The 27042-nt window shown below is 68.6% G+C and overlaps 6 protein-coding genes across 9 annotated transcripts; 1 reads left to right on the forward strand and 5 right to left on the reverse strand.

The window, feature by feature from the left end:
* Positions 1-70: 70 nt before the first annotated feature.
* On the forward strand, positions 71-7868 carry NCAPH2 (non-SMC condensin II complex subunit H2). 3 transcript variants are annotated; one of them, XM_082784908.1, is made up of 21 exons: positions 71-135; positions 853-1084; positions 1428-1529; positions 1940-1995; positions 3221-3296; positions 3748-3819; positions 3942-4021; positions 4409-4560; positions 4894-4989; positions 5229-5329; positions 5431-5502; positions 5671-5737; positions 5819-5926; positions 6331-6384; positions 6483-6553; positions 6637-6736; positions 6818-6883; positions 7019-7071; positions 7200-7301; positions 7380-7529; positions 7610-7868. In XM_082784908.1, the coding sequence occupies exons 2-21, from the start codon at positions 977-979 to the stop codon at positions 7745-7747; spliced, it is 1824 nt and encodes a 607-aa protein (XP_082641034.1). In that variant the 5' UTR covers positions 71-135; positions 853-976; the 3' UTR covers positions 7748-7868. The 3 variants fall into 3 exon arrangements, with proteins under 3 accessions (XP_082641034.1, XP_082641035.1, XP_082641036.1); XM_082784909.1 differs by having other exon boundaries at positions 96-135; positions 838-1084; XM_082784910.1 differs by having other exon boundaries at positions 116-201.
* Positions 7869-7993: 125 nt separating this feature from the next.
* Positions 7994-8836, reverse strand: SCO2 (synthesis of cytochrome C oxidase 2). Its single transcript, XM_082784911.1, has one exon. The coding sequence runs from the start codon at positions 8829-8831 to the stop codon at positions 8001-8003; it is 831 nt and encodes a 276-aa protein (XP_082641037.1). The 5' UTR covers positions 8832-8836; the 3' UTR covers positions 7994-8000.
* A 2420-nt stretch (positions 8837-11256) lies between these two features.
* TYMP (thymidine phosphorylase) lies at positions 11257-15087 on the reverse strand. 2 transcript variants are annotated; one of them, XM_082754459.1, is made up of 9 exons: positions 14959-15087; positions 14292-14494; positions 13924-14022; positions 13076-13205; positions 12839-12957; positions 12564-12726; positions 11901-12131; positions 11490-11630; positions 11257-11417 (listed from the first exon to the last, which is right to left on the reverse strand). In XM_082754459.1, exons 2-9 carry the CDS (start codon positions 14487-14489, stop codon positions 11263-11265), a joined length of 1236 nt encoding a protein of 411 aa, XP_082610585.1. In that variant the 5' UTR covers positions 14490-14494; positions 14959-15087; the 3' UTR covers positions 11257-11262. The 2 variants fall into 2 exon arrangements, with proteins under 2 accessions (XP_082610585.1, XP_082610586.1); XM_082754460.1 differs by lacking the exon at positions 14292-14494.
* Positions 15088-16290: 1203 nt separating this feature from the next.
* On the reverse strand, positions 16291-18699 carry CIMAP1B (ciliary microtubule associated protein 1B; the record flags this gene model as incomplete). The annotated part of the gene is made up of 7 exons (XM_082752306.1): positions 18685-18699; positions 17855-17988; positions 17551-17754; positions 17350-17451; positions 16684-16805; positions 16460-16600; positions 16291-16368 (listed from the first exon to the last, which is right to left on the reverse strand). The coding sequence occupies exons 2-7, from the start codon at positions 17961-17963 to the stop codon at positions 16291-16293; spliced, it is 756 nt and encodes a 251-aa protein (XP_082608432.1). The 5' UTR covers positions 17964-17988; positions 18685-18699.
* Positions 18700-19307: 608 nt separating this feature from the next.
* LOC309874279 (struthiocalcin-2-like) lies at positions 19308-20560 on the reverse strand (the record flags this gene model as incomplete). Its single annotated transcript, XM_082752315.1, has 5 exons — positions 19308-19375; positions 19658-19763; positions 19887-20045; positions 20308-20411; positions 20494-20560. The coding sequence occupies 5 exons, from the start codon at positions 20558-20560 to the stop codon at positions 19308-19310; spliced, it is 504 nt and encodes a 167-aa protein (XP_082608441.1).
* A 4817-nt stretch (positions 20561-25377) lies between these two features.
* Positions 25378-26744, reverse strand: LOC309874286 (rheacalcin-1-like; the record flags this gene model as incomplete). Its single annotated transcript, XM_082752328.1, has 5 exons — positions 25378-25512; positions 25684-25789; positions 26067-26207; positions 26304-26398; positions 26681-26744. The coding sequence occupies 5 exons, from the start codon at positions 26742-26744 to the stop codon at positions 25445-25447; spliced, it is 474 nt and encodes a 157-aa protein (XP_082608454.1). The 3' UTR covers positions 25378-25444.
* Between the last annotated feature and the right edge of the window lie 298 nt (positions 26745-27042).

The following is a 27042-nucleotide window of genomic DNA, read 5'->3' on the forward strand; positions in this document are numbered from 1 at the left end:
CGGCGGGGAGAGAGCGGCGCTGAGCGGGGAGGGGGCGGCTACGGGACGGGACCGGGACCGGGATCGGGATCGGGATCGGGATCGGGATCGGGATCGGAACCGGGACCAGGACCAGGACCGGGACGGAGCGGAGCGGTGCGTGGCTGCGGGGTGCGGGCCTGCAGAGCGGAGCCGGGTCCCGGTTCCCGATCCCGGTCACAGGTTGCAGACCCTGTCCCTGGTCCCCGGTTCCCGATCCCGATCCCGGTCCCGGTCCCGTTCCCCAATCCTGTCATCGGTTCCCGATCCCAGCCCCGGTTCCCGATCCCGATCCCAGTCCCCGGTCCCGGTCCCCGTTTCCCAGTCCCCTGCCCCTGTCCTAATTCCTGGGCCCCCGTTCCCAGTCCCCTGCCCCAGGTCCCGATTCTGGTTCCTGGTGCCTGGCCCCAGTCCCCGGTCCCCAGCCCTGGTCCCACCCCCGGTTCCTGATCCCTGCTCCAGTTCCCAGTCTCCTGCCCTGGTTCCCAGTCCCGGTCCCTGCTCCAGCCCTGGCCCCACTCCCCAATTTGGGTCCCGGTCCCAGTCCCCAGTCCCAGCTGGTGCCCCCCGGCTGTGTCCCGGTGACACCCGCACCCTGTGCAGGCCACGCTGTGCCCCGGTGCTCATCCCAGTGCCCATCCCAGTGCCCATCCCAGTGCTTGGCCCCGGTGCTCAGCCCGGTTCTGGGCCCAGAGCCCATCCCAGTGCTCAGCCCCCATCCCAGTGCCCGTCCTGGTGCCCATCCCACCCTCCGGGGATCCCGAGGTAACACGCAGCCTTCCTTTCTTCCTCCGTTGGGCTCTGCCCCGTGCCCGCCAGGCTCCTCACCCCCAGCTCTCACCTGCCGGAGCCCCGGGGCCACCGCTGGCTTCGTGTGACCGCAGCCACCCGCTGCCACCGGACCCCGGGGGAGGCCACCGGCCCCCGGCGGCCTGAGCCCCGCCGCCGAGGAGCCACCATGGAGGACGTGGAGTCGCGCTTCCTGCACCTCCTGCAGCCCATCCGCGACCTCACCAAGAACTGGGAGGTGGACGTGGCCGCGCAGCTCGGGGAGTACCTGGAGGAGGTGAGGGGGTTGCGGGGGGCTCCTGCCCCTGCCCCAGAGCAGGGCGGTGCCGTGGTCGCTGGGCTGTGTGGGTGGATGTGCAGGGGTGTGAGGTCCAGCGTTGTCTCACGGCCGTCCCTTCTGCGTGCCCCCTGTTCTCAGGGGTGCCTTCCCTACAGTGCAGCCACAGAGGAGCTCCTCGTGCTGCAGGGAAAAGGGGAACGGGTTCCCTCTCTCCTCGTTACATCCCCAGGGTGTCACGTCAGGCAAACTGCTGCAGTTCTGACTTTTTCCTTTTGCAGCGCTACCCTTGAATCAGTCCGCAAACCAGCCCTTCATTTTCCTTCTCTTGTACGTTTTGCAGCTGGACCAAATCTCCATTTCCTTCGATGGCGGCAAAACCACCATGAACTTCATAGAGGCAGCTCTGGTTATCCAGGGCTCTGCCTGCATCTACAGCAGGAAGGTGAGCACGCCGGGGGGCACGGCCACGGCCTCGTCCTGCTCCTGGTCCTGGTCCCTCAGCTGGGGCTCCTGGGGCCGAGGCTCCCACGGGGGCTGCTTTGGGGAGCTGCCCTCGAGTTTGGGAGACTGGAATGTAATAACGGCCAAGGGGTTCAGGAGGTTATTGATCTCCCAAACTCCATCCCTTTATGTGTTGGGGTTGGCAGCATGGGGGAAAAAGCAACAACCAACCTCTTTTCCCAAACCTGAATTCAAAATGGCTTGAATGGGAAAAAAAATAATGAGATTGTCAAGAAACTGAACTCTGGCTGTCTGGGGATAAGGGAAGGGCCGTGGTCATCCTGGCATCAGCCAGAGGTTTTTTTCTGGGAGCTGCTTTCTCTGTCTCTGAGTCTGGCCCCTGTGTTGCAGGTGGAGTATCTCTACTCTCTGGTGTACCAGGCACTCGACTTCATTTCCAATAAGAAGTAAGTAACGAGCCCCATCGGCTGGGAGATGACCCTTGTAGGGGCTGGGGTCTTGCTGCAGATCCCACGGCTTTAGCACAACACACGGACGTGTCCCCTCGCTGCACAGCCCCTGTGTTGTGGCATGGCCCCGCTGAGCAGCAGAGCTCCTGCCGCAGCCGCGTGCGAGCCCTGCTGGCACAGGGACGAGGCCGTGACCTGTCCCACCTACAGGGAGAGCCCCCGGGGCTCTGCCCCCGCTCAGCGCCACGCTGTGCTTTTCCTGAGCACCCCTCCCTCACGGCAATCCTTCCTTTTAAAAACAAGGCAGCCGATTGCAGCAGCAGCCCCAGGAGATGTTCTCTGGGGGCGAGGATTTCTGCAGGGACTCGGTTCTGTCTCGGGGGCGTGGGGCCGAGCTCTTCCCCCGGAGCATTTCCAGCAGCACCACGCTGGGGTTTTGTCACCCGGCTGTTGGGCAAGGAGAGGGCCGTGCCCTGCGCCCCTCAGCACGCCCCTCGGCACACGATGTGACCCGTGTGGCAAAGAGCCTCGTGATTTGTTTCCCCACCGTGGCAGGGAGCGGGGCGCTGCTCTTGCAGGCGCAGTTCCCAAGTTGTCTTGCACAAGTCGGCTCCTGCCAACCCGGCTTGAGTTCAGAACCTGGCTCCCACTAAGGAGGGGTCAGCTTGCGACACCGCTCTGTGTTTCTGTGCGCCCTCGGGTGGATTTTGTAAAACCTGAGGGTTTTGTGAGGCGCCTGGCACCAGAGGGTGCGGGGCTCAGGCAGCCCCTGCAGGAGCCGTCCGTCCTCTGGCTCAGCCAGCCCCAAACCTCATCGGGAGCCTGGGGCAGGGCGCCTGAGGGGGGCTCTGTTGGGGCTGCAGCACCGTGAAGCTGCTGCAGAGGTCCCTGAACATCCCCCAAATCATCTCCACGCTGCGTTGCTGCCTTGCAGCGAAACGTTCTCCTCTTTCAAATTGAGCTCCTGAGCTGGGTGGGACGTTTTTGTTCAAGATAGGATTTGCTGGATGGACCGAGTCCTCTCTTCCCTCAAGTCCTGATTCCTTTGCAGCCCCCCGGCACCGGCAGGACCGTGGGTGTCAGCGTGTCAGGGAACAGGCTGATGCCGTGGCTGTCCGTGCCTGTGTGTGCCACATCTGGGCCGGGGGAAGCCTGCTGCTGCTCTGCCCGAGCCTTTACCCGGGGCTGTGCAGTACCTGACCGCGTTTCTGCTCCCTGACAGGCGGGAGAAGCAGCCCTGCTCCGTGGGGGAGGACGGCAGGGACGCCGACGCAACCTTTGGGACGGAGGAGGAGGAGGTGAGGGGACGCTGCGCCGTGCTCCCTGCTGCCTTCAGCCCCACATCTGCCCCCCTCCCGCCCCCAAGCAGGGGCTCCTTGGGAGGTTTTTTGGTCACGAAACTCCTGCATGGCCTCCCAGGGAAGGGATTTGCTGCCTCGCAGCCCTGCTGGGAGAGCTTGTCCCCTGCGCAGCACCTGGGGACCTGTCCTGTGCCTGAGCCTTCCTTCTGCTGGCACGGCTCGGGTCAGAAGGGACCCCAAAGGCCACCTGTTAAAGGGACCTTAAAGACCATGTGTTAAAGGGACCTTAAAGGCCAGCTCCTGTCCTGGCAGAGGCCCCAAACCCAGAGCTTTTCCCTCTGTTTGGTCCCGGCTGTGCAGCCTCAGCTCTCGGGCCCCACGGGGCACCGTGGTGCGGCACGCCAGGCCCTGCTGCCAGCCGGTCACCACCACGGGCCTCTCTCTGCAGTTCCTCTCCCTGGACGACATCAAGGACACCAGCCAGGGCAGCGTGGACATGAGGAAGGACCAGCAGCCCAGCGTAAGGGAGCCTGCTGGCAGCCTTCTTGTCCCCTGGGGCTGCGAGAGGCTGCCCACCCCGTGCCCGCGCCTCCCGTCCGGCCCCCAGCAGTGGCAGCCACGCTCCTGTTCTCGTCCCCGCAGGCTGTGAACATTGTTCCCCTGACCCCGATGTCTTTGGTGCCCCCGGAGGAGGCTGAGAAGAGGAACAACCCCCTGTTCAGGTGAGAGCCTGCCGCACTGCCTCCGGCATCCAGCTGCGCCCCCAGCTCATGCTGCAGTACGGCCGGGCTGTCCCTGTGCCATCGTGGAGGGAATGGCCCTGTCCTGGTTAAATCCAGGAGGCAGGGAGGAGGAGGAGGAGGAGGAGGAATAATCCTGAGGGCTCCAGGAGCCTGCACAGGGGCTGCTCCTGGTGCAGGGGGTGCAACGAGGTCGGGGCTGCGCTGGGGAACCCAGGCAGAGCTCTGTGGGGCTGGAGGAGCGTGAAGACAGCGGGTGGGGGCAGATCCCTCCTGGGGGCTGTTGGCCTGGGGGCGTCTCAGCCCCGCTCCCCCCATCTGGGGGTCCCCAGGGGGGCCCTGTCCCCCTGACGGTCCCGTTGTCCCCAGCCATAAAGGTGAGGTCCTGGCCAGCCGCAAGGATTTCCGCATGAACACCTGCACCCCTCACGCCACCGGCGCCTTCATGCTGGAGCTGGCGGGGCTCCTGCCCACGGGCCTGCAGGACTGGCACCACGAAGGGAGCGTCGGTGGAGCCGCAGGTACGGGGCCGGGGTGAGGAGCTGTGCGGGGCAGGAGGCAGCACGGAGCGGGGCTGCCCTGCTGGGATCCTTCGCTTGCCCTCTGCCTCGAGAGGGTGCGAGCCCTGCTCCTGGGGGTGGAGGAGATGCGGCTCTGCCTCTCCTCTGCTGCCCTGCCTCTGTCAAAAACACCCAGACTGCCAGCACGGGGGCTGGTTACTGCTGAAAATGGGGCATGGGGGAGACCTGGGGCTGGGCAAAGGCAGGGCCCAGCCTGGGGAGCTGCCCCTGCCCTGCCACCACGGCCGCTCTGCGTGTGGGGCCGCGGTGACCCCCGCCTCTGTCACCTCTCAGGAGCCCGGTCCTCGGTCCTCGGCGGCGGCAGGGAGCCCCTGCACCTCGGCGCTGGTGCGACGCCCGTGCAGGCACTGAACTTCTCTGAGGACGGAGGTGAGGTGCTGTCCGTGGGGTCTGTCCGTCCGTTCCGCCCTGCGTGCGGGCAGCAGCTGCCTGGGCTGTGCCGTGCTGCTCCCAGAGGTGCTCCTGTCCTCTGCACACCCCCAGTTGGTCCGGGTGTTGTGATTTAAGGAGTAAAACACCCCAGGGAAGCTCCCCCTCAGGCAGGGTGGAGAAGGGAGACCCCAGGAGAGGCCATCCCAGCTCCTGACTGCATCCTGCTGTCCCCGTAGGTGCTGCGGGGCCGGACGACAGCGGGGACGACTTGCCCATGGTCCCCGAGGACAACGTGGAAATGGCTCCGGCTGCCGATGAGCACATCGAGGCGCAGAGGGTAGGGCAGGCAGGGTGTGGGGGGGCCCCGCAGCTCCTGGCTCCTGCCCCGGAGCCCGGCTGCCCGCGGCTCGCTGCTGCCTGACGCTTTGTGTCTGCCAGGGCGCGCCCCAGGCCAAGGGCTATGCGCTGCGGGAGCGAGCCCCTGCCCAGGACCCGCAGGAACACGTCAAGGTGAGGGCCTGGAGATGAGCCTGGAGGGCAGCAGCACTGCCTGGGTGCTGCAGGAAGCCCCAGGGTGTCCCTGCCCTCCCCACCCCGCTCTGTGCCGCGCTGGTGCCGGGGAAGCCGCGTGGCTCCGGCTCCGCTGCCCCCGTCCCGGCTGAGAGCTCGCTTCCCCAGGAGATGCTGGATCCGTGGCAGAGCCTGGACCCCTTTGGGGACTCCGAAGACAAACCCTTCAAGAAAGGTGCCTGAGGAGGGGCCGGGACGCCTGCCTGCCCCCTGCCTCGCCGCTGCTCGCGTGTGGCTCATCCCCCTCTGCCTGCAGGGAGACCCTTCCTGGTGCCGCAGGGCCTGGACGACGTGGTCGGGAGCAAGCGGAAAAGGAAGGGGCCGAGGAAGCTGCAGGACTTCTTGAAGTGGTTCTCTGCCTCCTGTGAGTGTCGCGGCTCTGCCACCTCCCGCCCCGCCGCGGGTTCAGGGCAGGAGCTCTGACGGGAGGCCTCGGGGCTCCCTGGTGCTCCCCGTGTGCGCCCCAATTTGCCAGGTGGGGTGCGGGGTACAGCGGCTGCACCTCAGCCCTTGTAGGGCTTCGAGGAGGGAGGAGCAGGTGGCTTTTTTATTTCATTTACTTTATTTTTATTGTATGAGTTGGAAGGGCCCCACAAGGATGGAGTCCAACTCCTGGCAGCACACAAATTTTGGGTCTAACCCAGAATTTTAGCCCGAGCAGGGCAGAGCTCTGCGCCCCACCGGGTGGTGCTGCCCTGGTGGGGCCACCAGGCACCTGCTAAGGGGACACTGACAGGGACACGGGGACTCCCCTCCTGCTTCCCGCAGACAGCGACGCCGCAGACGGCAGGAAAACGAAGAGGAAGGGGCCGACGTTCGCGGGTGAGTAGGGGGGTGACAGGAGGGGGGGCTGCAGGGGACCCCCACCCATCGCTGCGGGGCCGTGGGGCGCTGAGGCCGTGCCCGTGCGGTGCCTGCAGACCTGGAGGTGCTGTACTGGAAGCAGCTGAAGGAGCGGCTGGCGGCACAGAGGAAGCTGCAGAGCAGGGCGGTGAGCGGGGACAGGGCCGGGGGGCTCGGGGGGTGGGTTTGGGGGGGGTCGGGGGGGCGCTGGGCTCAGCGCTGCCCCCCCAGAGGCCGCCCTGGGTGCTGCCGCTGGAGCGCGAGGAGGAGCCGGAGGCGCTGGGAGAGGAGCACGAGGATGACTTCGGGGGGGACGCCGAGGAAGGCCCAGGTACGGGTGGAGCCCCGGGGGGGGGGGGGCTGAGCAGGGCCTGGCAGTTGGGGTGCTGAGCAGCCCCCCCTCTGCCCGCAGAGGATTTTCTGGAGCAGGAGGACATCCAGCTGCACGCCCCGGAGCTGGCGGGCGAGGGAGCCGCGGGTGAGCGCTTGCGGGGGGCTGTGGGAGGGCTCCCCCCGCTCAGCAGCAGCCCAGGGGGGGCTGCCCCTTCCCCGCTCAGCACCGGGGGGCTGGCACCACGCTGCCCCCCCCCAGCACCACCTGGCCCTCTCACAGGTCCCTGCGACTTGGACGCGCTGAGCTACGAGGAGCTGGTGAGGAGGAACGTGGTAGGTGTCGCGCACCAACAGCACCCATGGGCTCAGGGCACCCTGCACACCCTGCATCCCCCTGTCCCTCCTGTCCCTGTGCTCCCCCCGTCCCCGTGCTCCCCCCATCCCCATCTCTGCCCCCCCAGGAGCTGTTCATCGCCAACTCGCAGCGGTACGTGCAGGAGACGGAGCTGTCGCAGCACATCCGCCAGTGGGAGGAGAAGATGGGGCCGCTGCTGCAGGAGCAGGCACGTTGGGGGGGGGCTGGAGAGGGGCCGGGGGAGGCGTGGGGCCACCCTGACCCCCCCCCCGTCCTCGTCCCGCAGGAGGAACGGGCGGCCTTCGACATCCACAGCTACGGGGACCGGCTGGCCGCACGCTTCGGGCGCCTGGGCGAGTGGCAGCCCTTCCGCAGCCTGGTGGCGGGGCTGCCGGCCTTCGAGGTGTGCCGCTACATGCTGGCCTCGCTGCAGCTGGTGAGTGGGGGTCTCAGGGGCCGGGGAGGGGTCCGGGGGGGGCTCAACGCAGCCCTCCCGACCCCCGCCCCTCTCCGCAGGCCAACGACTACACGGTGGAGGTGGCGCAGGACCCGGGCCTGGAGGAGGCGGTGGACACCATGCGGCTGCGGCTCCTGCGGCAGGAGCAGGCCCGCGAGCGCTTCCGCACCTACCGCGCCTCCGTGCTCTGCGACTGAGCCCCCCCGGGTCCTGTACAGCCCCCCCCTTGTGTACAGCCTCCCCCTGCAGTGCCCCGTTGCTCAGCAATAAACGCCCAGTTTCCGTACCGCCTGCCTTGTTGCCTTGTTGTGCCACCCCCAGCCCGTCCCCAGCAGCACCCGGCTCCAGCACAGCCCCGTGGGGTTGGGGAGGGTCCAGTCCCGGTGCCGCAGCCCCCATCCCTGCGGGGTCCACGCCGGGGGGCCACTTGCTGCCCCCCTCCATGGGTGCTCAGTCAGGGAGCGGCTCGTAGGTCTGCATGTGGCGCCGCACGCTGTCGGCGATCTGGGCGGGGGTCTTGGCGCGGCCGTAGTAGTCGAGGAAGAGCCCGTCGGGGCCCAGCAGGTAGATGACGACCGTGTGGTCCACGATGTAGTCGCCGTCCTGGTCCTTGGGGCCGGCGCGGGCGTAGACGCGGTAGGCGCCGCCCGCCGCCCGCACCTGCTCGGGGCTGCCGGTCAGCCCCAGCAGCCGGGGGTGGAAGTCGCGCACGTAGCGCGCCACGGCCGCCACGTCGTCGCGCTCGGGGTCCACGGTGACGAAGAGCGGCTGCAGGGGGGGCAGCGCCGCGTCGCCCTCCAGCAGCTCCACCGCCCGGCTCAGCTTCTCCAGCTCGTCGGGGCAGACGTCGGGGCAGTGCGTGAAGCCGAAGTAGAGCAGCACCCACTGCCCCAGGAAATCCGCCTTGCGCCGCGGCCGCCCGGTGTGGTCCACCAGCTCGAAGTCGCCCTGGCCCAGCGCCAGCGCCCGCAGCTCCCGCGCCCGCCGCCGCCGCCGCTCCTGCTCCCGGCGCGCCCGCAGGTGCAGCCAGGCCCCCGCCGCCGCGCCCCCCAGCACCGCCACCGCCGCCAGGCGCTGCCACAGCGGCAGTGGGGGCCGGCCCCCTCCTCCTCCTGGCGGTGACGATGATGATGATGATGATGATGATGATGATGATGATGATGATGATGAAGACCCCCGGGACCCCCACGGCCCGCGGGAGGGGTTGGGGGGCGCGGGGGGGGCGCGGAGCAGGGCCCAGCAGCAGCGCAGGCAGCGCGTGGGGAGCAGGGACTGGGTCATGGCGGGGCTGGGGGGCAAAACGGGGGGGCACGGTGAGCACTGAGACCCCGGTGCCCTCTGACCCCTGGTGCCCCCTGACCCCCCCAAATGCCTCCTGACCCGCCGGTGTCCTCTGGTCTCCGGTGCCCCCTGCCCCCCCGGTGCCCTCTGACCCCCCAGTGCCCCCTGACCCCCCCGGTGCCCTCTGATCCCTGGTGCCCCCTGACCCCCCAATGCCCCCTGCCCTCCTCAGAGCCCTTTGACCCCCAGTGCCCTTTGACCCCTGTGCCCCCTGCCCCCCCGCTGCCCCCTGACCCCTCCGGTGCCCCTCCCCCCCGCAGCACTGACCCCTGGTGCCCTCTGACCCCCCCAGAGCCCTTTGACCCCCGGTGCCCCCTACCCTTCCCGGTGCCCCCCCGGTACCCTCTGACCCCCCGGTGCCCCCCGGCCCCCCCCCCCGTTGCCCTTTGCCCCCCCCCCAGCCCCCTCCGCCCCCCACCTGGTCCCGTTGCCGCACACCGGAAGTTCCCCGCGGGAGGGGCGGGGCGGCCGCGCGCGCACGCGCAGTGCCCGCCGGGGGGCAGCGGTAACGCCAGGGGGCGCCGCTGAGCGCGGCTGGTGGGGGGGGCACCCACGTGACTCTGCAGCTCCACACGTGACCCCGCGGTGCCCCACGTGACCGCGGCGCTGCCCGCGGGGGGGCCCGGGGCGCCGTTGCACACCCGGGGTCACAGCCGGGGTCACACCCGGTGTCACACTGTCCCGTCACACCCGGTGTCACACCCATCACACCGTTGCACACCCGGTGTCACACCCGGTGTCACGCCTGGTGTCACGCCTGGCACACCAACCACTCCCATCACACCCAATTTCACACCCGGTGTCACACCCAGTGTCACACCTGGTGTCACACCCGGTGTCACCCTGTCCTGTCACACCCGGTGTCACACCTGGTGTCACACCTGGTGTCACACCCATCACACCTGGTGCTACACCCATCACAGCCCATGTCACATCCAGTATCACACCCAGTATCACACCCGGTGTCACGCCCAGGGTCACACTGCCCTGTCACACCCGGTGTCACACCCATCACACCTGGTTTCACACCCAGTGTCACACCCAATGTCACACCTAATGTAACACCCATCACACTTGGTATCACACCCAGTATCACACCCGGTGTCACACCCGGTGTCACACCCAGGTTCACACTGCCCTGTCACACCCGGTGTCACACCCTTCACACCTGTTTTCACACCCAGTGTCACACACAGTGTAACACCCGTCACAGCCATCACACCCAGTATCACACCTGGTATTACACCCGGTGTCACACCTGGTATCACACCTGGTATCACACTGCCCTATCACATCCGGTGTCATACCCATCACACCCGGTGTCACACCCGGTGTCACAGTGTTTCCCCCATCACCCCGTACTGACAGGCCGCTAGCAGACCCGTACCAAGCAGCGCGCTGACAGTATCCACACCTGGGTGCTAATTAGTGTCCTCGTAACTATCTGCACCGCGCTAATTAACTGAAGCACGCAGCCCCAGGTCCCTGATAAGGGCGTGAGCCTGTCCCCGGGCACTGGGAGGGACTGGTGCTGGGGGGGACGAGGCACAGTCAGCAGCTTGCTTAATTGCATTGATGATCTCTAGATAAAGCATCCACTATTACTGAAGCCAAGAATGGGAGGACGGGGGCTCACTTAATTGCATTAATAATTTCTAAATAAAATAATCATTACTGAAGGCAGGAACAGAAGAATGGTGCTCGCATTAAACTAGACGTCGCTGGGTGTCTGTGCTTACTGCCCTGCAGATTCACCACAACGAGGCGTCTTGGGGCCCCTCACAGGGGATGGTTCCTGACAAAAACGGGGAACCTGTCCCAAAAAACAGCTGGGACCGACCCGGTGGGTGGGACAGGAGCCGAGGAGCAGCTGAGCCTGCACACAGGCAGGGGGCAGCCGGCGGTGATGAAGAGGAGGCATCGGCCTTCATCCCCACGGCCCCCAGCGACCACCACCGGGAGGAGCTGATGGAAACGAGTTCTGGGATTAATTTAATGTGAAGCGGGGACAGGTTGTGAGTATCTAGAGGCGCGTTGGGAAACGCCATGCCTATGGAGCTTTAATGCACGTAGCCAGGGCACGTTGCCGCGTCGGGTGGGCACGGCTTTGGTGGGAGCACCCCCGTGCTGCCCAGTGCCGGGTAAACACACCGAGCACACAGTCCCACCGACGCTGGGGGACGTTCTCCACAAGTCATCTGCTCACCATCATCATCACCGTCACCATCACCATCACCATCACCGTCACCATCACCATCATCATCACCGTCACCATCACCATCACCATCACCGTCACCATCACCATCACCATCATCATCATCATCATCATCACCATTACCATCACCGTCACCGTCACCATCCCCGTGTGCGGTCAGGGCGCACCACGGGGCAGCACGGTCTCGGCGATGCGGGACACGGCGGTGCCGGTGGTGCCGGTGCCGGTGCCCAGCAGCAGTGCGTCCTGCAGGGCCTGGCGCTGCTCAGCCCTCAGCCCCCCGTCGTGGTGCAGCCGCAGCCAGGGCTCCCCTGCGGGCACGTGGATGCAGGGCATGAGGCACGGCGATGGGGGCGCAGGTCACCCCCCCGCCGCCCCCTTACCTTCCCGCAGGTGCTGCCCCACGGCCACCAGCAGCTCGGCGCCCACATGGGGGTTGATGGCTTCCCCTGCACGCGTCCGGCCGGCCCCCAGCTCGTGCAGCACGCGGGCCAGCGGCAGCGCCTCGATCCCCTGCACCCTGCCTGCGCCAGCAGCAGCGTCACCGACGGCACCGGGCACCGGGCACTGGGCACCGGGGTGGTGGGGAGCTGGGGGGGGTACTGGGACGTGGGGGTGCTGAGCAGTGGGGGGGTCACTGGGATGCAGGGATCTGGGGCTCGGCAGGGGGCTGAGCACCCCGTGGTGCCCACAGGGGTGGTGCTGGGGGTCTGGGGCTCAGGGCACGGGCAGGGGGCACGGGGCTGTGCATGGGGTCGCAGGGTGCCGGCCGGGACCCCCGGCCCCCCCCTCACCTTCGCAGGGCGCCAGCAGCTCCTCGCGGGTGCCCGCCTGCCCCAGGACCTGGCGGCGCTGCTGGGGGGTCCCCGCGCAGAGCAGGCGGGCGGTGTCGGGGGGCACCCCCTGCGCCCCCAGCATGGCCTGGAAGGTGCACAGGGCCGAGCCGTCGTCCAGCGCCCGCGCCAGCAGCTCCTGGCCCTGCTCTGCCGTCGGGGCCATCCCGCACTGCCACAGCAGCAGCCCTCCTGTGGGACACGGCACGGCGCTGGGACCCCTGTGCTTACCCCCCCTCAAGGGTGCAGGGACCGGGAGCAGCCCCCCAGAGATGAGTGGGGGGAGCCTGGGGGCTGGGGGCGGTGGGTGGGGGGCCACAAGGGGCAGGGGGCATGGGTGGGGGTGTGGGGAGGACGGGGACCGGGAGCAGCAACCTGGGGAGGAGGCGGAGGGCTCAGGGCATGGAGCACGGGGTGGGGGCACAGGACCGGGGGGTGGGACACAGGATGGGGTTGGGGGCACGGGCTGTGTGTGGGGCACAGGGAGGGGGGCACGGGGTCTGTGCATGGGTGCAGGGCTGGGGCAGGGGGCTCGTGGGTGCCCTTGGGCAGTGCCCACCCCGTCCCCATCCCCGTCCCCGTCCCCGTCCCTGTCCCCGTCCCCGTCCCCGTCCCCGTGCTGACCCAGCACCGTCACCAGCTCCCTCAGGTCATCGGGGCCTTGTCCCTCCAGGCACTGCAGCGCCTCCAGCACCTCCAGCGAGTTGCCCACGCAGCGCCCCAGGGGCTGGTCCATGCTGCTCAGCACGGCGGCCGTGCGGATGCCCAGCTCCTCGCCCACCGCCACCTGCGCGGGGGCACCGGGCGTCACGGGGGGCTGCACGTGGCCCTGGCACCCACCGGGCTGGGGGCACCGGCCCCAGCGCTGTCCCCAGGGGGGGTCCCCTGGGGGGGCTCACCAGGCTCTGGGCCAGCTCCCGTGCGCTCTCCAGGGTCGGGTACAGCGCTGCGCTCCCGAACTTGACGTCCAGCACCAGCGCCGAGATCTGCTCCGCCGCCTTCTTGCTCAGGATGGAGGCTGGGGACGGGGCGGCCGCGTGGTCGCAGCAGTTCCAGCCCCACAGCCCCAGCCCCGCGCCCACTCCCGGGGTCCTGGTTGGACGGGGGGGGGGTCCCATCCCACAGCCCCCCGGTACCTGTGATGAGGGCGAGGCTGTCGACGGTGGCGGTGACGTCCCGCAGGCTGTACAGCACCCGGTCGGCCGGCACCAGCTCCTCGCTCTGCCCCACGATGCAGCAGCCCACCTGCTCCAGGATGCTCTGCATCTGCGGGGCCGGGGGCATCGGGGTCCTGCATCCCGCATCCAGCCCCCATCCTCCTCCACATCCCTGCCCCATATCCCACCCGGGTCCCACCAGCACCCCATATCCCATCAGTGTCCCATGTCCCATCACCATCCCATATCCCCTCTGATTCCCGTGTCTGTCTCATCAGCATCCCACACCTTGTCCACATCCCAAGACCCTTCAGCATCCCATTGGCATCCCATTGGTATCCCACATCCATCCACATCCCACATCCCATCCGCATCCCGTTGGCATCTTGCATCCCCTCCACATTCCATCGGCATCCTGCATCCCACTGGCATCCCACACCCTATTGGCATCCCAAAACCCATCAGCACATCCCAAAACCCATCAGCACATCCCACATCCCATCAGTGTCCCATGTCCCACTCTGTGCCCCCCTGGCCCTGTGCCCCTCCCCACTCCCCCCATTGTCCCCTTGTGGGCCACCCCCGGTGCAGTGTGCGTGGAGCAGTGGGGTCTGTGAGCACCGGGGTGACCCCAGAGCACCACCCACCCGTCACGGCGGGGTTAGGGGCAGCTGCCCCCGTGGACAGAGCCTGGGCTCCAGCCAAATGGGAATGGAGCGGCCCCGTGCCACTGGGACCGGCAGGGTGAGCGTGGCCACCCATCCCTGTCCCCATCCCTTTCCCCATCCCATTCCGTGTCCCCATCCCCATCCCGTGTCCCCCCGCACCTGCTCAGGGCTCTGGGAGACGCAGAAGCCGGGGATGGCCTCCAGCTTGTCCAGCGTGCCCCCGGTGTGCCCCAGCCCGCGGCCGCTGATCATGGGCACCTGTGGGTGCAGGAGGGTGGGCGCAGGCGGGGACCCTCCGGTGCTGCCCATCCCCATCCCCATCCCTGTCCCCATCCCCATCCCCATCCCCATCCCCATCCCCATCCCCATCCCCATCCCATCCCCATCCCCATCCCATCCCCATCCCCATCCCCATCCCCATCCCCATCCCCATCCCCGTCCCCGTCCCCATCCCCATCCCCATCCCCATCCCCATCCCCATCCCCGTCCCCGTCCCCGTCCCCGTCCCCGTCCCCGTCCCCGCTCACCTTGCAGCCGCACGCAGCCAGGGCAGGGGCCAGGGCCAGGCTGACCTTGTCCCCGACGCCGCCGGTGGAGTGCTTGTCCACCAGCCGCCCCCGCCAGCCCCGCGGCCAGGCCAGCAGCCGGCCCGAGGCCGCCATGGCGCGCGTCAGAGCCAGCGTCTCCTGCGCGTCCATGCCCCGCAGCCGGATGGCCATCAGCATGGCACCTGGGGGCGGGGGGGGGACCCCAGTGACCCCATCTGGGAGCCCCCAGTGCCCCCAGTGACCCCATCTAGGAGCCCCCAGTGCCCCCAGCCACATCCCCCTGCTGTGTCCCGCTCCCTCTTGCCATGTCCCCATGCCAGGAGCCCCCCCTGCCCTCCCCATCCTTCTCACGTCCCCCCAGTGTCCCCCCAGCCCGTGTCCCCCCAGCCCTGCCGTGCCCCAGCTGCCTTTGGCCGTGTCCCTGTGCCAGGTCCCCTGGCTGTGTCCTCTCCAGGGATGTCCCCGGGTGTCCCCCCCGTGCCCTATTCCCCACCACATCCCCGTGCCATGTCCCATACCACACCCCAGCTGCCCCCACCCCTCACCTGCCCCCAGCCCCACTCATGCCAGCAGCATCCCCCCGCCACCAGCCCCCTGGACAGTTCCAGGTCCCCGCAGTGCCCCCCCGGCCCCGCCGTGCCCGCACCGATCTGTCCCTGCTGTGCAGAGCCCTCGGTCACGCCGCGCACGAAGCTCTGGATCTCCTCGTCCCGCAGCCGCTCGCCGTCACGCTTCCTGCGGATGAGGGCCGGGAGCGAGACCGGGGGGGCATCCATCGCTGCCCCCCTGCCACCGGCACCGCTCCTCTGCCACCGGCACCGCTCCTCTGCCACCGGCACCGCTCCTCTGTCACCGGCACCGTGCCCGCGTCACGGAGGCGCCTTGGGCACTGGACTCTGTCCCCAGGGCAGGGAGCGAGGTGGCAGAGCTGGGGCTGGGGCTGGGGCTGGGGCTGGGGCTGGGGCCGGTGCCCTCGTCCCTTCCTGGCTGCCCCCGGTGTTTCGGTTCCCGACGGTGACGCGGGGCAGGAGCAGGGCCCTGCGTGTCTCTGCCTGCCGTGGCACGAGGCGCGGCTCAGCACCTTCCACACCCACGGCACCCATGGTGGGTGCAGCACCCACGGGTCCCACGGTGCCCACAGCACCCCACGGGAGGTGCGGCACCCAGGGCGCCCCCAGCACCCCGGTCCCGTAGTGCCTTGTTGATGAGTGTCCCCTCCCTGTCCCCATGGGGCCGTGGTGACCTTGGCACAGCCGCAGCGGTGGCGCGGGGCACGGGAGGCAGCGCCACGGCCCAGACCCGATCGCTCCCAGCCCCACCCGCGCCCGCGGCCGTGGGGCTGTGACAGGAGTGGCTGCAGCGTCACCGGGGTCAGCAGGGGACAAGGGGTGGTGGGGGGCAGCTGTGGGGTCGGGGGGGGTAAAGGGGCGTGAGGGACATGGGGGCTTGGGGAGCATGAGGGGATACAGGGAGACGGAATGTGGGGGGGCACGGGGATGGGATGGGATGGGATGGGATGGGATGGGATGGGGATTGGGATTGGGATTGAAATTGGGATGGGGATTGGGATTGGGATTGGGATTGAAATTGGGATGGGATGGGATGGGGTGGGGATGGAGTGGGGATGGGGTGGGGATTGGGATTGGAATTGAAATTGGGATGGGGATGGGATGGGATGGGATGGGATGGGATGGGATGGGATGGGACAAGATAGGGACAGAATGGGATGGGTTGCAGCAGCCAGGCCAGGGCATCGTTGTGCATGGTAGGACTGGAGATCCCCCTCCCCTTGATCCCGACCTCCCCTTGCTCCCCAGATCCCCCCCTTGCTCCCTGCCCCCCCGTTGCTCCCCATCCCTCCCCTCGCCCCAGCCCAGGCGCAGCCCCCGTCCCGTTGACGCGCTGAGACACGAGGCGAGCGGCCGAGCCTTTTGGCACCGATCTTTTCCCATCAGAGGCCGACCTCCCCCGCGCCCCCCTAGTCGGGCACGTCCACGATGAGCGGGGCCAGGTAGTCGGAGTGCCGGATCCCAAACGTCAGCCCCTGCGGCTTGCCCTGGGGGCGAGGCGGTGAGGGTGAGGGCGAGGGCGAGGGCTGGGGGCTGCCCCCCGTGCCCCCCCCCGTGCCCCCCTCGCCGTGTCCTCACCGTGCTGGGGCTGTAGGCGCCGGGTCCCGGCTTGAGGGTGGTGTCCCCGGGCAGCTCGTTGCGTGCCAGCATGCTGTACTGCGGCGCGCGGCTCTTGTAGACGTTGGCGTCCACCACGCGGTAGTTGCAGGGTCCCGGTGTCTGTGGGGACATGGGGGTGGTGATGCCCGGCTGCCCACCTCCCCCCCCGGTGCCCCCCCGGTGCCCCCTGACCCCCTCCTCACCTTGCACAGGTCCTGGTAGAAGGCGCCCACGTTGCTGCGCCCCGGCATGGAGTAGTTGGGGGCCGAGCTCTTGCTGACGATGCGGGGCCCCAGCATGGGGGGCAGGCGGTACGCGGCGGGGCCTGGGGGGGCGAGGGGGTCAGGGGGTCCGGGGAGGGGTCGGGGGGTAGCGGGCGGTGGGCTTTGACCCGGGGGGAAAAGGGGGGCAGAGGGGCTCAGCCTGGGGATGGGGGCTCAGCTCAGGGATGGGGGCACAGTCAAAGGATGGGGGATTGGTTCATGGCTGGGGGGGCTCAGTCTGGGCATGGGGGGGCTCAGGATGGGGTGGGGGCTTGTTTAAGGAAAGGGGGTCTCAGCTCAGGGATGGGAGGGCTCAGCTTGGGCATGGGAGGGCTCAGGCCAAGGATGGAGGGCTCAGTTCGGGGATGGGGGGCTCAGCCTAGGGATGGGGGGCTCAGTCTGGGCTTGGGGGGGGGTCTCAGGATGGGGATGGGGGCTTGTTTCAGGAAGGGGGGGGTCTCAGCTCCGGGTTGGGAAGGCTCAGCCTGGGGATGGGGGCTCAGCTCAGGGATGGGGTGGCTCAATTCACGTATCAGGTTCTCAGCCCGGGGTTGGGGGGCTCTCCCCCTGGGGATGGGGGCTCTCAGCCCACCCCCTTTCCCGTACCCGGCGTCTGGTCGCTGGCGAACTCCTTGGTGCGGGAGCGCAGGGAGTAGACGGGCGGCGAGGGGAATGCCCATCTCCCTGCCTTCTCCGGCGAGTAGCAGCCTGCAGCGGGGCGACAGCAGCACGGCCACGTGGGGAGGGGGCTCCCTCCTGCCTCCCCCCTCCCCACCACCACCCTCCGGCACCGTCAGGGCTCCCCACCTGGCCCGGGCGTCCGGAAAGGCTCCAGGTCCCGGGGGCGGCCGTAGATGGAGTACGCGGGGATCCCGTCCTTGCCCTTGGCGGTGGTCCTGGGGGGCAGCATGTACGCGGGCCCCGGGGAGCGGTCGTCGCGGTGCTGCGCCGTGCGGGCGCCGAAGCTGTAGGCAGGCGCGCGGTGCCGGGACGGGTCGTGCAGCCGGTACCCTGCGGGGCACGGGGGGCACGGGGGGCACGGTGGGCACGGGGACGCCCCCGTCCGTCCCCTCACTGCCCCACGGCACCCTCCCGTCCCCCCCCTACTCACCGACATTGGTGGGGAGCCCGTACTTGGGCCCGGGGCTGCTGTAGAGGGCGGCGATGGGGCCGCGGGGGCGGTGGGGTCTCCAGGTGCCCACCCAGGCGCTGGTCGACATGGTGGGCGCGTGGCTCTGCCCAGCCCTGCCAGGAGGTCCCGGCCCCGTCAGCGGGTGCCCACCTCGGGGGTCTCACCGAGGGATGTGTCCCCCCCTCCCTGTCCCACCACGCAGCCCCCGGTTGAGTCCTGGTTCCCCAGGAGCGGTGCCCCCCGTCTGGGTGCCGTGCAGTGTCCCCGTCCCCGTCCCTGTCCCTGTCCCTGTCCCCGTCCCCCTGCAGCGGGGTCGGGCTCACCCCCGCAGGTCCTGGGGCACAGCCGGGCTGTCACAATGGCCCCCGCGGTTGGGGGGCTCTGGGTTCTTTCCCCCCCCCAGCCCTGGTACCCGTGGGGCTGAGCAGAAGCCGTGCCCCGGCTCCTGGGGAAAAAGACCCCAGGATTACTCCCAGGATCACCCCCAAGTGCCGGGGGATCCCCAGCAGCCCAGGACTGAACCAGGAGGAGCAGGACCCAGCACCTCCCGGATTTAGCCCCCAGCACTACCAAGATGAATCCCCCAGCACCCCACGAATTCAGCCCCAGCACCCTCTGCATGTTCCCCAAGCACCCCCAGATGCACCCCCAGCACCCCCAGGATGCACCCCCTGCACCCCATGGATGCACCCCCTGCACCCCATGGATGTACCCCCTGCACCCCATGGATGTACCCCCTGCACCCCACGGATGCAGCACCAGCCTTTGGGGTCGGAGCCCCCCCAGCCCGAGCAGGGGTCGCCCCTTACCAGTCTCTGCCCGGGTTTGGGAGCCCGGGCCCGTCCCCTGCCCGTTACCACGGCACCCGGCACAACAAACGGTGCCTGCAGCCCTGCGTGGGGCTGGGACCTGCGGGCACGGCCACCCGGCTCCCTCGCGTCCTGGGGGGCTGCAGGCTGGGGGGGGGGGGCTGCCCCACTGCGGGGCCAGGCTGCACCTGGGGTCATGGGCATGGGGGCTGCGGGGTCAAGGAAAGGTCACAGGGGTCCCTTGTGGCCATGGGACTGCAGGAGCCCCACTGGGGTCTTGCGGGTCTCTGAGGCCATGGGGGTCTCATGGGGATCATGGGGGTGGGCAGTGTGCTGTAGGGCTGCCCAGAGATGCCCTGTGCTGTCCCCATTCCCATCCCATCCCCATCCCATATCCCCATCCCCATCCCCATCCCATATCCCCATCCCCATCCCCATCCCATATCCCCATCCCCATGTGCAGGTGCACGCAGGTGCAGACCAGGCTGAGCTCAGGGCCTTTATTGGGGGCCTGAGGCTGTGCCCGGGTGGGCAGGGGGTGTTGGGGCAGGGGGTGTTGGTGCAGGCACTGCAGGCACCGCGGGTGCTGCGGGCACTGCAGGCAGTGCGGGCGCCGTGTCGCTCTAGGAGAGGGACTTGCAGATGAATGGTTTTCTGTCGCTGCAGGCTTCTGCTTCCCACGTGGTGAAATCTGGAAGGGAAATGCGCCGTGAGCCCCCCGCACAGCCCACCCTGCCGGCAGCCGGCACGCGCAGGGCCAGGTCCTGCAGCTGCCAGCTCAGCCCAGGGCACCAGGAGTGAGATGTGGCCGTGTGTGTGCACAGCACGAGTGTGCGCGCGTGTGTGCCTGTGTCTGTGTGTGCACGCACGAGCCACCCACGGGCTGCCCCGGCCATGGCCACGAGGCCGCGGGGCTCGGCCGGTGCCACCGGTGTCAGTGCTGCCGGTGTCGGTGCCCCGGTGCCGGGCTCACCCGTGGCGTCCTGCAGCGCGGCGCAGGCTCTCCGCCTGGTGAAGGACGCCCGGTGCCAGGAGTTGTAGGCCACCGCCGTGCCGTCCGACCACTGCCAGCTGCGGCTCTGCAGGGGGACAGGGCGGTGCTGGGACCCCCGGGGAGCCCCCAGACCCCCAGTCTCGGAGCATCTCGGGGCTGCCTCGGGGCAACGAGGGGGTTTGGGGCCGTTCCCCGGGGCTGTGCTCACCCGCAGAGGCCGGTGGAGGCCGATCCAGACCTCCTCGTCCAGCTCCTCCTCGCTGGCGTCGCCGGAGCGGGAGAAGAGCAGATCCGCCACGGCCTGCAGCTCCTCCTCGCTGTGCACCGAGGCCAGGTGGGTCCTGGAGCCGAAGCGCCGGCAGAAGGCCTGCAGCGGGGAGGGCAGCGTCAGCCCGGCCCCCACCTCCCCAGGAGGAGGGCGGTGGGAGCAGCACCGGGGCTGTGGGGACGCGGGGACGCTGGCGCCTGGCACCGCAGCCTTGGCGCACAGCAGCGGTGCCACCGCGGTGTCACCCGGTGCGGTGAGGGAAGGGAGCCCTTGGAGAGGGTCCCCATCATGGGGTGGCCCCGGGGTGCTGTGACACGGCCCCCCAGGGCTGCAGAGCCCCCCCACTGCCCGCATCACTCACCTCAGCCCTGTTCCAGCTCAGCTCCCAGGGGAAGAAGCCGAGGCAGCCCCCGCTGACGGGCACCCAGCCCGGGCTGCAGTCGGACAGCTCGGACAGATCCTGCCCTGCAGAGGCACCGGGTGAGGAGGGGGGCAGCGGGGGGCAGCGGGGGCACAGCGGGACACGGGGGGGGCGTGGGGCACTCACCCCACAGCGCGGGGACCAGCAGCAGGCAGCCCAGCAGCCAGAGCCCCGGCGTCCACGTCGGTGCCATCTCGCTTCCCTGGCAGGACACCGCTGCGGGGACGGGGCCCCCTCAGCACCCGGCTCCTGGGGGCTGCCTCGGCTGAGCCCCCCACCCCTACTGGCACAGGGGGGGGCTCCCTTGTGCCTGGAGCCTCTCTTTGTCCTGGAGCTGGGGGCTCAGGCAGGGGTGTGTGGGGACCCCAGCACCATGGGTGTGGGCACTGTTGAGTGGGGGGAGCAGGGAGCGTGGGTGCAGGGTGGGGAGCAGGGTGCAGGGGCAGGGGGTGCGTGGTGTGGGTGGGTGCAGGGCGCAGGAATTCAGGGATGCGAGGTGGGGGGTGCAGGATGCAAAATGTGGGGTGTAGGACACGAGCTGCAGGGTGTGCAGGGTTACAGGGGTGCAGGATGTGAGCTGCAGGGTGCAAGGTGTGGGGTGCAGGGCTACAGGGGTGCAAGGTGCAAGGATGCTGGAGCGCAGGGTGTGGAGCGCAGGGTGTGAGGATTGGGGCACTTTGTTGTGGGTCTGGGGGCGCAGGGGGGCAGGGAACAAGGACGCCAGGCACGGGAATGAAGCTTACAGATGGTGTGGGGTAGCAGTGCTGGGGCACAGAGGTGCAAGGATGCAACTTACAGGGGTGTGGGGTTACAGGGATGCAGGGGGCAGGGATATAGAGTGCAGGGATGTGGGGTGCTGGGATGTGGGGTGCAGGTTTTTGGTGCAGAGAGCTGTGGGGTGCAGGGATGAAGAGTGCAGGTTTGCAGGGTGGAGGTTTGTGGGGTACAGGGCTGTGATGTGCAGGTTTGTGGGGTGAAGGGCTGCAGGCTGCAGGGTTGCCGGGTACAGGGTTGCAGGGCGCAGGGATGCAGGTTTGGGGTGCAGGGATGGGGGCTGCAGTCTGCAGGGGACCCCAGACCGCTGTGGGGCCGGGCTGGGGGCCTGTGGCTGAGCAGAGGAGCGGGAGCGCAGCCGGGTGCAGCAGGCGGGGGCTGTGGGGGCTCACCTGTGTCCAGCAGCAGCAGCGCTCGTGTCCACGCTCCGGGCGGTCGGCGGCAGCCCCGGGGGTTTTATCCCTGCGAGGGCAGGGAGGGGTCCGTGGGGAGGCACAACACAAGCAGCCCGAAAATGTCATCCCTGCCCCAAAGCAAACAGGGATCACGCGCGGCGGCCTCATCGACGCACTTGGGGAGGCAGCGGCGTGTGGCCAGCGCTGCCGGCCTTTGATGGGGCAGGCAGGGGGGGGCCGGGCACCCCTCTGCTGTCGTCCTCGCCGGGCACGGGGTGGCCGTGCTGGTGCCAAGGCGGAGATGAGGCACACTGCGTGGCCGCGGGCCCCGGAGCTGCTTGGAGGGGCCGGGGGTGTCTCCGTCTCGGGGGCAGCGGGTGCAGCGCGCGCTGCTGCTGCCCGCCCTCATGCTGCCTTCACGCCCCAAGATCAAACGCCTCTGCCCGTGCCATGGCAGGCGCCGGGCCCTGCGCCAGGGCTGCTGGAGTGCCAGGAGAACCCCGTGCCCGGGGTCTGCGGGGGGGGGGCTCAGGAGGGGGAATGGGGAAATGGGGAAATGGGGGGGTCCCGGTGCCAACGGCTGCCGTGCGCCCAGGTGGCTTGGGGGGGGCAGAGCCCAGCATGGTGCTGGTGTCATCCCACAGCGTGCCCCCACTGGCACTGGGCACGGTGTGGGGCAGTGTGAGGGGGGTCTGGGGGCTGCAGGCACGGGTTGTGGCTGTGCCAGGCTGGCTGCTGGCACCCCGGTACACTGTGCGGTGCCACCCGGCCCCGCGGGGCTGCAGGAGGCTCGAGGCTGCTTTCTCGCAGGTCCCCCCAGCTCTGCCTTCTGTCCCCGGCCCCTTGGTCCTGCTGCCAGCTGGTGCTGCAGGGCACGGCGGGTCTGGGATGGGTTTTGGGGGGCCCTGGGCAGAAGGAGGACTCTGCTGAGCTGTGGCTGCAATCCAAGCCGTGCTGTTCCGCAGAGCTCCGTAGTGGTAGCTCAGGGTTTGTGTTTGGCACAGCGCGGGGCACCCGGCTCAGCACAGCCCCGGGGCGAGGAGCGGGGGCACTGCTCGCACTGCCCCCTCCACCGCACCAGGGGCTTGTTTGGTGATTCGGCACGAGGTAAAACAGCGCTGGGGCAGCCAGCAGTCACACTGCTCAGATCACGGACACCATTTCTCAAGTGGGTACCGAATCCCATGCCTGGTGTTGCTCACACCAGCTGCCACCAGATGCCAGCACAGCCGGCTCCCCAAGCACCTCGGTGCCGACCTCATTCAGCATCCCCAGCACCCCGAGTTGCTGCCTGCAGCCTCCCGAAGCACATTCACAGGACACAGCCCCACCAGGACGTCCAGGGCACAGCCTGGGAGGGAAGAGGAGCGGCTGTAGCGGCACGCTGCCTTCCATCGCACCCAGGGCAGCTCCAAGGTAACTGCAGCGACCGCGCACAAGCTTGCAGTGATTCTGACCCAGAAACATCCTGGGCCTGCAATAACGAAGCCCCAGCTGCAGGCAGTGATGGGTTTGGCAGTCTGGGACTCGGGACGCTCACAGGGAGCGCGATGGAACAATTGCAAAGACCCCGTAACGTCAGCGGCCCTGGCTGCACGCGCGGCAGTTCGCAGAGTGATGTTGGCTGCGTGCTGATGGTAATTAGGAAACACAGCGCCCAGGAGGCATCGCTGGCTGTGCAGATCGCCACCTCTCTCGGAGAAGCTCGTTAAGCCAAATGTGCTTCATAAAATTCGATTGCCCTCCCTGCGTGGTGCTCGTCTGCCCACACGGCAATGACTCTGCCGGCCGCTGGCTCTGGCTCCGTGGGGCTGGTGCCCACCAGAGGCACTGGTAGCACAGCACGTCTTTCTCCATTTGACCTAAAATTGTAATGTTTCACTCTCTGCACAGCCAGCACCCTGCACCCAAGGGGTGCAAAGCCTTAACCCAGCAGGAAGGCCAGCCAGGCTTCTGCCTGTGACATCTCCAGCTCCGGGTGCGGGAAGGGTCAGCAGGCTGGGGCTGATTTCACTCCCACAGTCCAGAACCACTGGGCCTGGGATGTCCATGATCAGCCTCATGAAGGGGTTTGGGAGCCAACAAACACCCCCTGCCATGTTTACGCTACCCAACCCAAAGGAACTGAGCACGGTGCAATTGCCACTCCTGGTGACAGGGACCTGCCGGGTGACCCGGGGCCAGTGGCTCCGTGGGGCCACCCTGGGGGCTCTGCACTGGGCTCCCCCCATCCTACCCAGGCCCCTCTTGTACTGGGATCCCAGCACTGGACCCAGTTCGGAGCCCTTGGAGCAGGACGGGAACACCGCACCCCCTCCACCACCCATGGAGCTGGGCCAGGGGGAGCAGGACACCAAGTGCTGGCACTCAGGACAAGTGACAAGGGACTGGGCTGGAGACCCCATGGGGGCACGAGGTCCTGGTCCCGATCCCTTTGCTGGGGAGGTCACCGCGTCCCGCTCCGCCTGGCGCCGCCCGTGGCCCCCGCCTGGCACCGCTCGCTGCGGATGCGGCGCGGGCAGCCCCAAAAAATGCTGCCAGTGGCACTGGGTGTGACACTGGACCTGGCACCGGCAGGCTGGCAGGCGTCTCTCGCTGCCCACAGGCGGCAGCTCAAGCAGCAGGAAGCGAGGAGGCTTCGTTGGAAAGCAGCAGGAACGGCCCGAGACGGTGACGTTGGCTTTGGAGAGTTTCGGTGAGATCTCCCAAACGCATTTTGTGCCTTGCCTTCTTAGCGGTGTGCGGACCGCAGGGAAGGGAAGGGTTTCTCATGCTCTGATTAAAGCTCTTTTATTTCTGTATCCCTCGAAATCCTACAAAATGAAGGAATGACCCCAGACCAGGTGGGGAACAGGAGTGGTCTGATAAATCCCTTATCAGCATCATGCCCTGCACCGAGGGCAGCCCGGTGGGCACAAGCAGGGGCAGTGCGTGGGGCAGGGGCAGGACAGGGATGGGGACAGGGACAGGGACAGGGACGGGGAGGGGGACATTGTGCCAGAGGCACTTGGCACTACTGCAGCAGGGACCACTGGCTGTGCCACTTCTTATTTTGACCACAAACTGTACAAAACCCCCCGATTCCTCTCCGTGCCCCTCCTTTGATCCTTCCTCGCTCTCCTCCTACGGGATCAGACCCCCCCATGCACACCCCCCCCCACACCCCCATCCCTTGCGCACCCTTTGCCTTCCCACGGGCAGGGAATCCCCCACCCTGCCGCCTGCCCCATGCTCCCTGAGAGGTTTTTGGTGCTCGCTGCTTCCCCAAAAAGCCCCTGACCCCATGGCCCGGTGCAGCCCCGGTGCCCCCCATGGTGATACCCAGCCGGGGGGGGCACAGGGGGCTGGGGGCCCCTCTCCTCCACCCCAGCACAGCCCCAGGCAGTGGCACCGCTGGTCCCAGTGCAACGTCCCCGTGTGCTGGGGGCTTCAGGGGTGCAGGAGAAGCATCACGGGGGGCTCTGTGCCCAGCTGTGCCCATTGTGCCCCCCCCCACCAGGAGGCACGGCTGCCCCCTTTCCCCCAAACGAGCTCCAGGTCCCTTCAGCAGTGTTCATCCCTCCGGCCCCTGCCCAACGTGCAGCCCCCCACCCACGGGCGCACCTCACTGCTGGCCCCGGTATCACACCATGTGGTGGGGGGCTGCAGACAGAGCCCCCCCAGGGGCAGCCCTGCGCCCTGCCATGACCGGGGGACAGCCCCGAGCGGGGCAGGGGTGCAGCTGGAGGAAGAGACAGCACCAGGGTGTGCTTCGTGCGCATTTATTGAGGGGTCCCCCGCCACGGGCACAGCGAGGGCAATGGGAGCGGGGGGGCGCCGAGGGTCCGGGGCAGCAGGCAGTGGGGCGGGGGGACGCGGGGTGCAGGGGGACAGCAGGGCCGGGGGGCGGCTCGCTGGTGGCCCCGCTTCTAGGCAGAGTACTTGCAGACGAAGGGGTTCCTCTCGCTGCAGGCGTTGTCCTCCCACGACATGAAACCTGCGAGAGGAGAGAGCAGAGCGAGCGCTGGGGGGGCGAGGGGGGCTGCGTGGGGAGACCCTTGCTCAAGGTGGGGGGGTCCAGGAGCAGCCTGGGACCGGCGGTGCCGAGAGCAGGGACGTCCCCCTGTCCCCCCGACCCCCCCACGGGACCAGCAGCGTCCCCGCTCACCCGAGGAGCCCTCCAGCACCGTGCAGTGCTTCCCCTTGGGGAACTCGTCGTCGTCCCAGGCGGAGTAGCGCTTCTTGGAGCCGTCTATCCACACCCGGGCTTGGTTCTGGGCCGCGGGAGGAAGGAGGCTGGCGTTAGGGGAGGGGGTTGCGGGCGGCTGGGGGGCTGCGTGGGCATGGGGCTGTGGGGTGGGGGGACACGGAGGGGACGTGGGGCAGCCAGGGACAGGGACCTGCTCTGGGATGGGGGCAAACCGGGGGCAAACTGGGGGCAACCAGCACGGTTCCCCTGCGCCCAGGCAGGGTTTGGAGCAGGGCATGCATCCAGGGCACCCACGGAGGGTGGGGGACGTGGGGGGGTCCCGGGCACCCCAGGGTGCTCACCCAGTGGTGGAGGCCGATCCAGACATTGTCCTCCTCCTCGCTGCGCTGGAACTTGGCGATGAACCTGGCGACGGCCGTGTGCTCCTCGGGGCTGTGCAGGGAGGCCAGGTGGCAGCCGGCGTGGATCGCCTTGCACCAAGCCTGGGGAGGGGGCAACAGGTTGGTGAGGGGGGGGGGGGCTGGGGGCTGCCAGGGCAGCGGGGAGCCCGGGACCCCCCTGCAGGGACCCCCACCTACCTCTGCCTTCCTCCAGGTGAGCTCCTGCCCGAAGTACCCGTAGCAGCTCCCCCTGAAGTCCAGCCAGCCCTTGGGGCACTTGTTGGCCTGCACCCCTGGGTGGCACAGGGCGCTTGGTGAGGGGGGGTCCAGCCCTGTCCCCCCCCCCCCCAAGAGCAGGGAGCCCAGGGGTGCTCTGCCCCATCCCTGCTGAGCCGCTGCTTTTTGGGGCAGCCCCGAGCACCTTCCCGCTCCCATGGGTGCTCCGTCCTTGGGGCGATGCAAAGAGCCGGGGGGGCCCCGCGTGTCCCTGGGGCCGGGGCAGGATGGGGTTGGGGGGGTCAGGAGAAGACAAGGGGCAGGGGCTGGGGGCTGGGGGCTGGGGGCTGGGGGCTCACCTGGCAGCGAGGGCAGAGACAGGAAACCCAGCAGGCAGAGGCTGAGGAACGCGGCTGGTCCCATCCTCGTCCTTCCTGCAAAGAGAGCGGCGATGGAGAGGTGTGGGGGCACCCAACGAGGGGACACCCAACAAGGGGAAACCCACCCAGGGGGCACCCACCGCCCCGCGCCCACCCAGCACCTGTGTCAGAGGCGTGCAGGGCAGCGGGGCTGGTGCAGGACGTGGCCGTCCTGGTGCCTTTATAGCCCCGGTGCGGGTGGCAGCGCCGCGGGCTGGCGGCGAGATCAAAGCCTTGGGGTGGCCGCCCCCGGGGATGTGCTGGTCCCTCGGGTGGGTGCCCGGACAGACAGACAGACGGAC

Source organism: Aythya marila (genome assembly GCF_965140915.1).
Source record: "Aythya marila genome assembly, chromosome: 1".
Lineage (NCBI taxonomy): Eukaryota > Metazoa > Chordata > Aves > Anseriformes > Anatidae > Aythya > Aythya marila.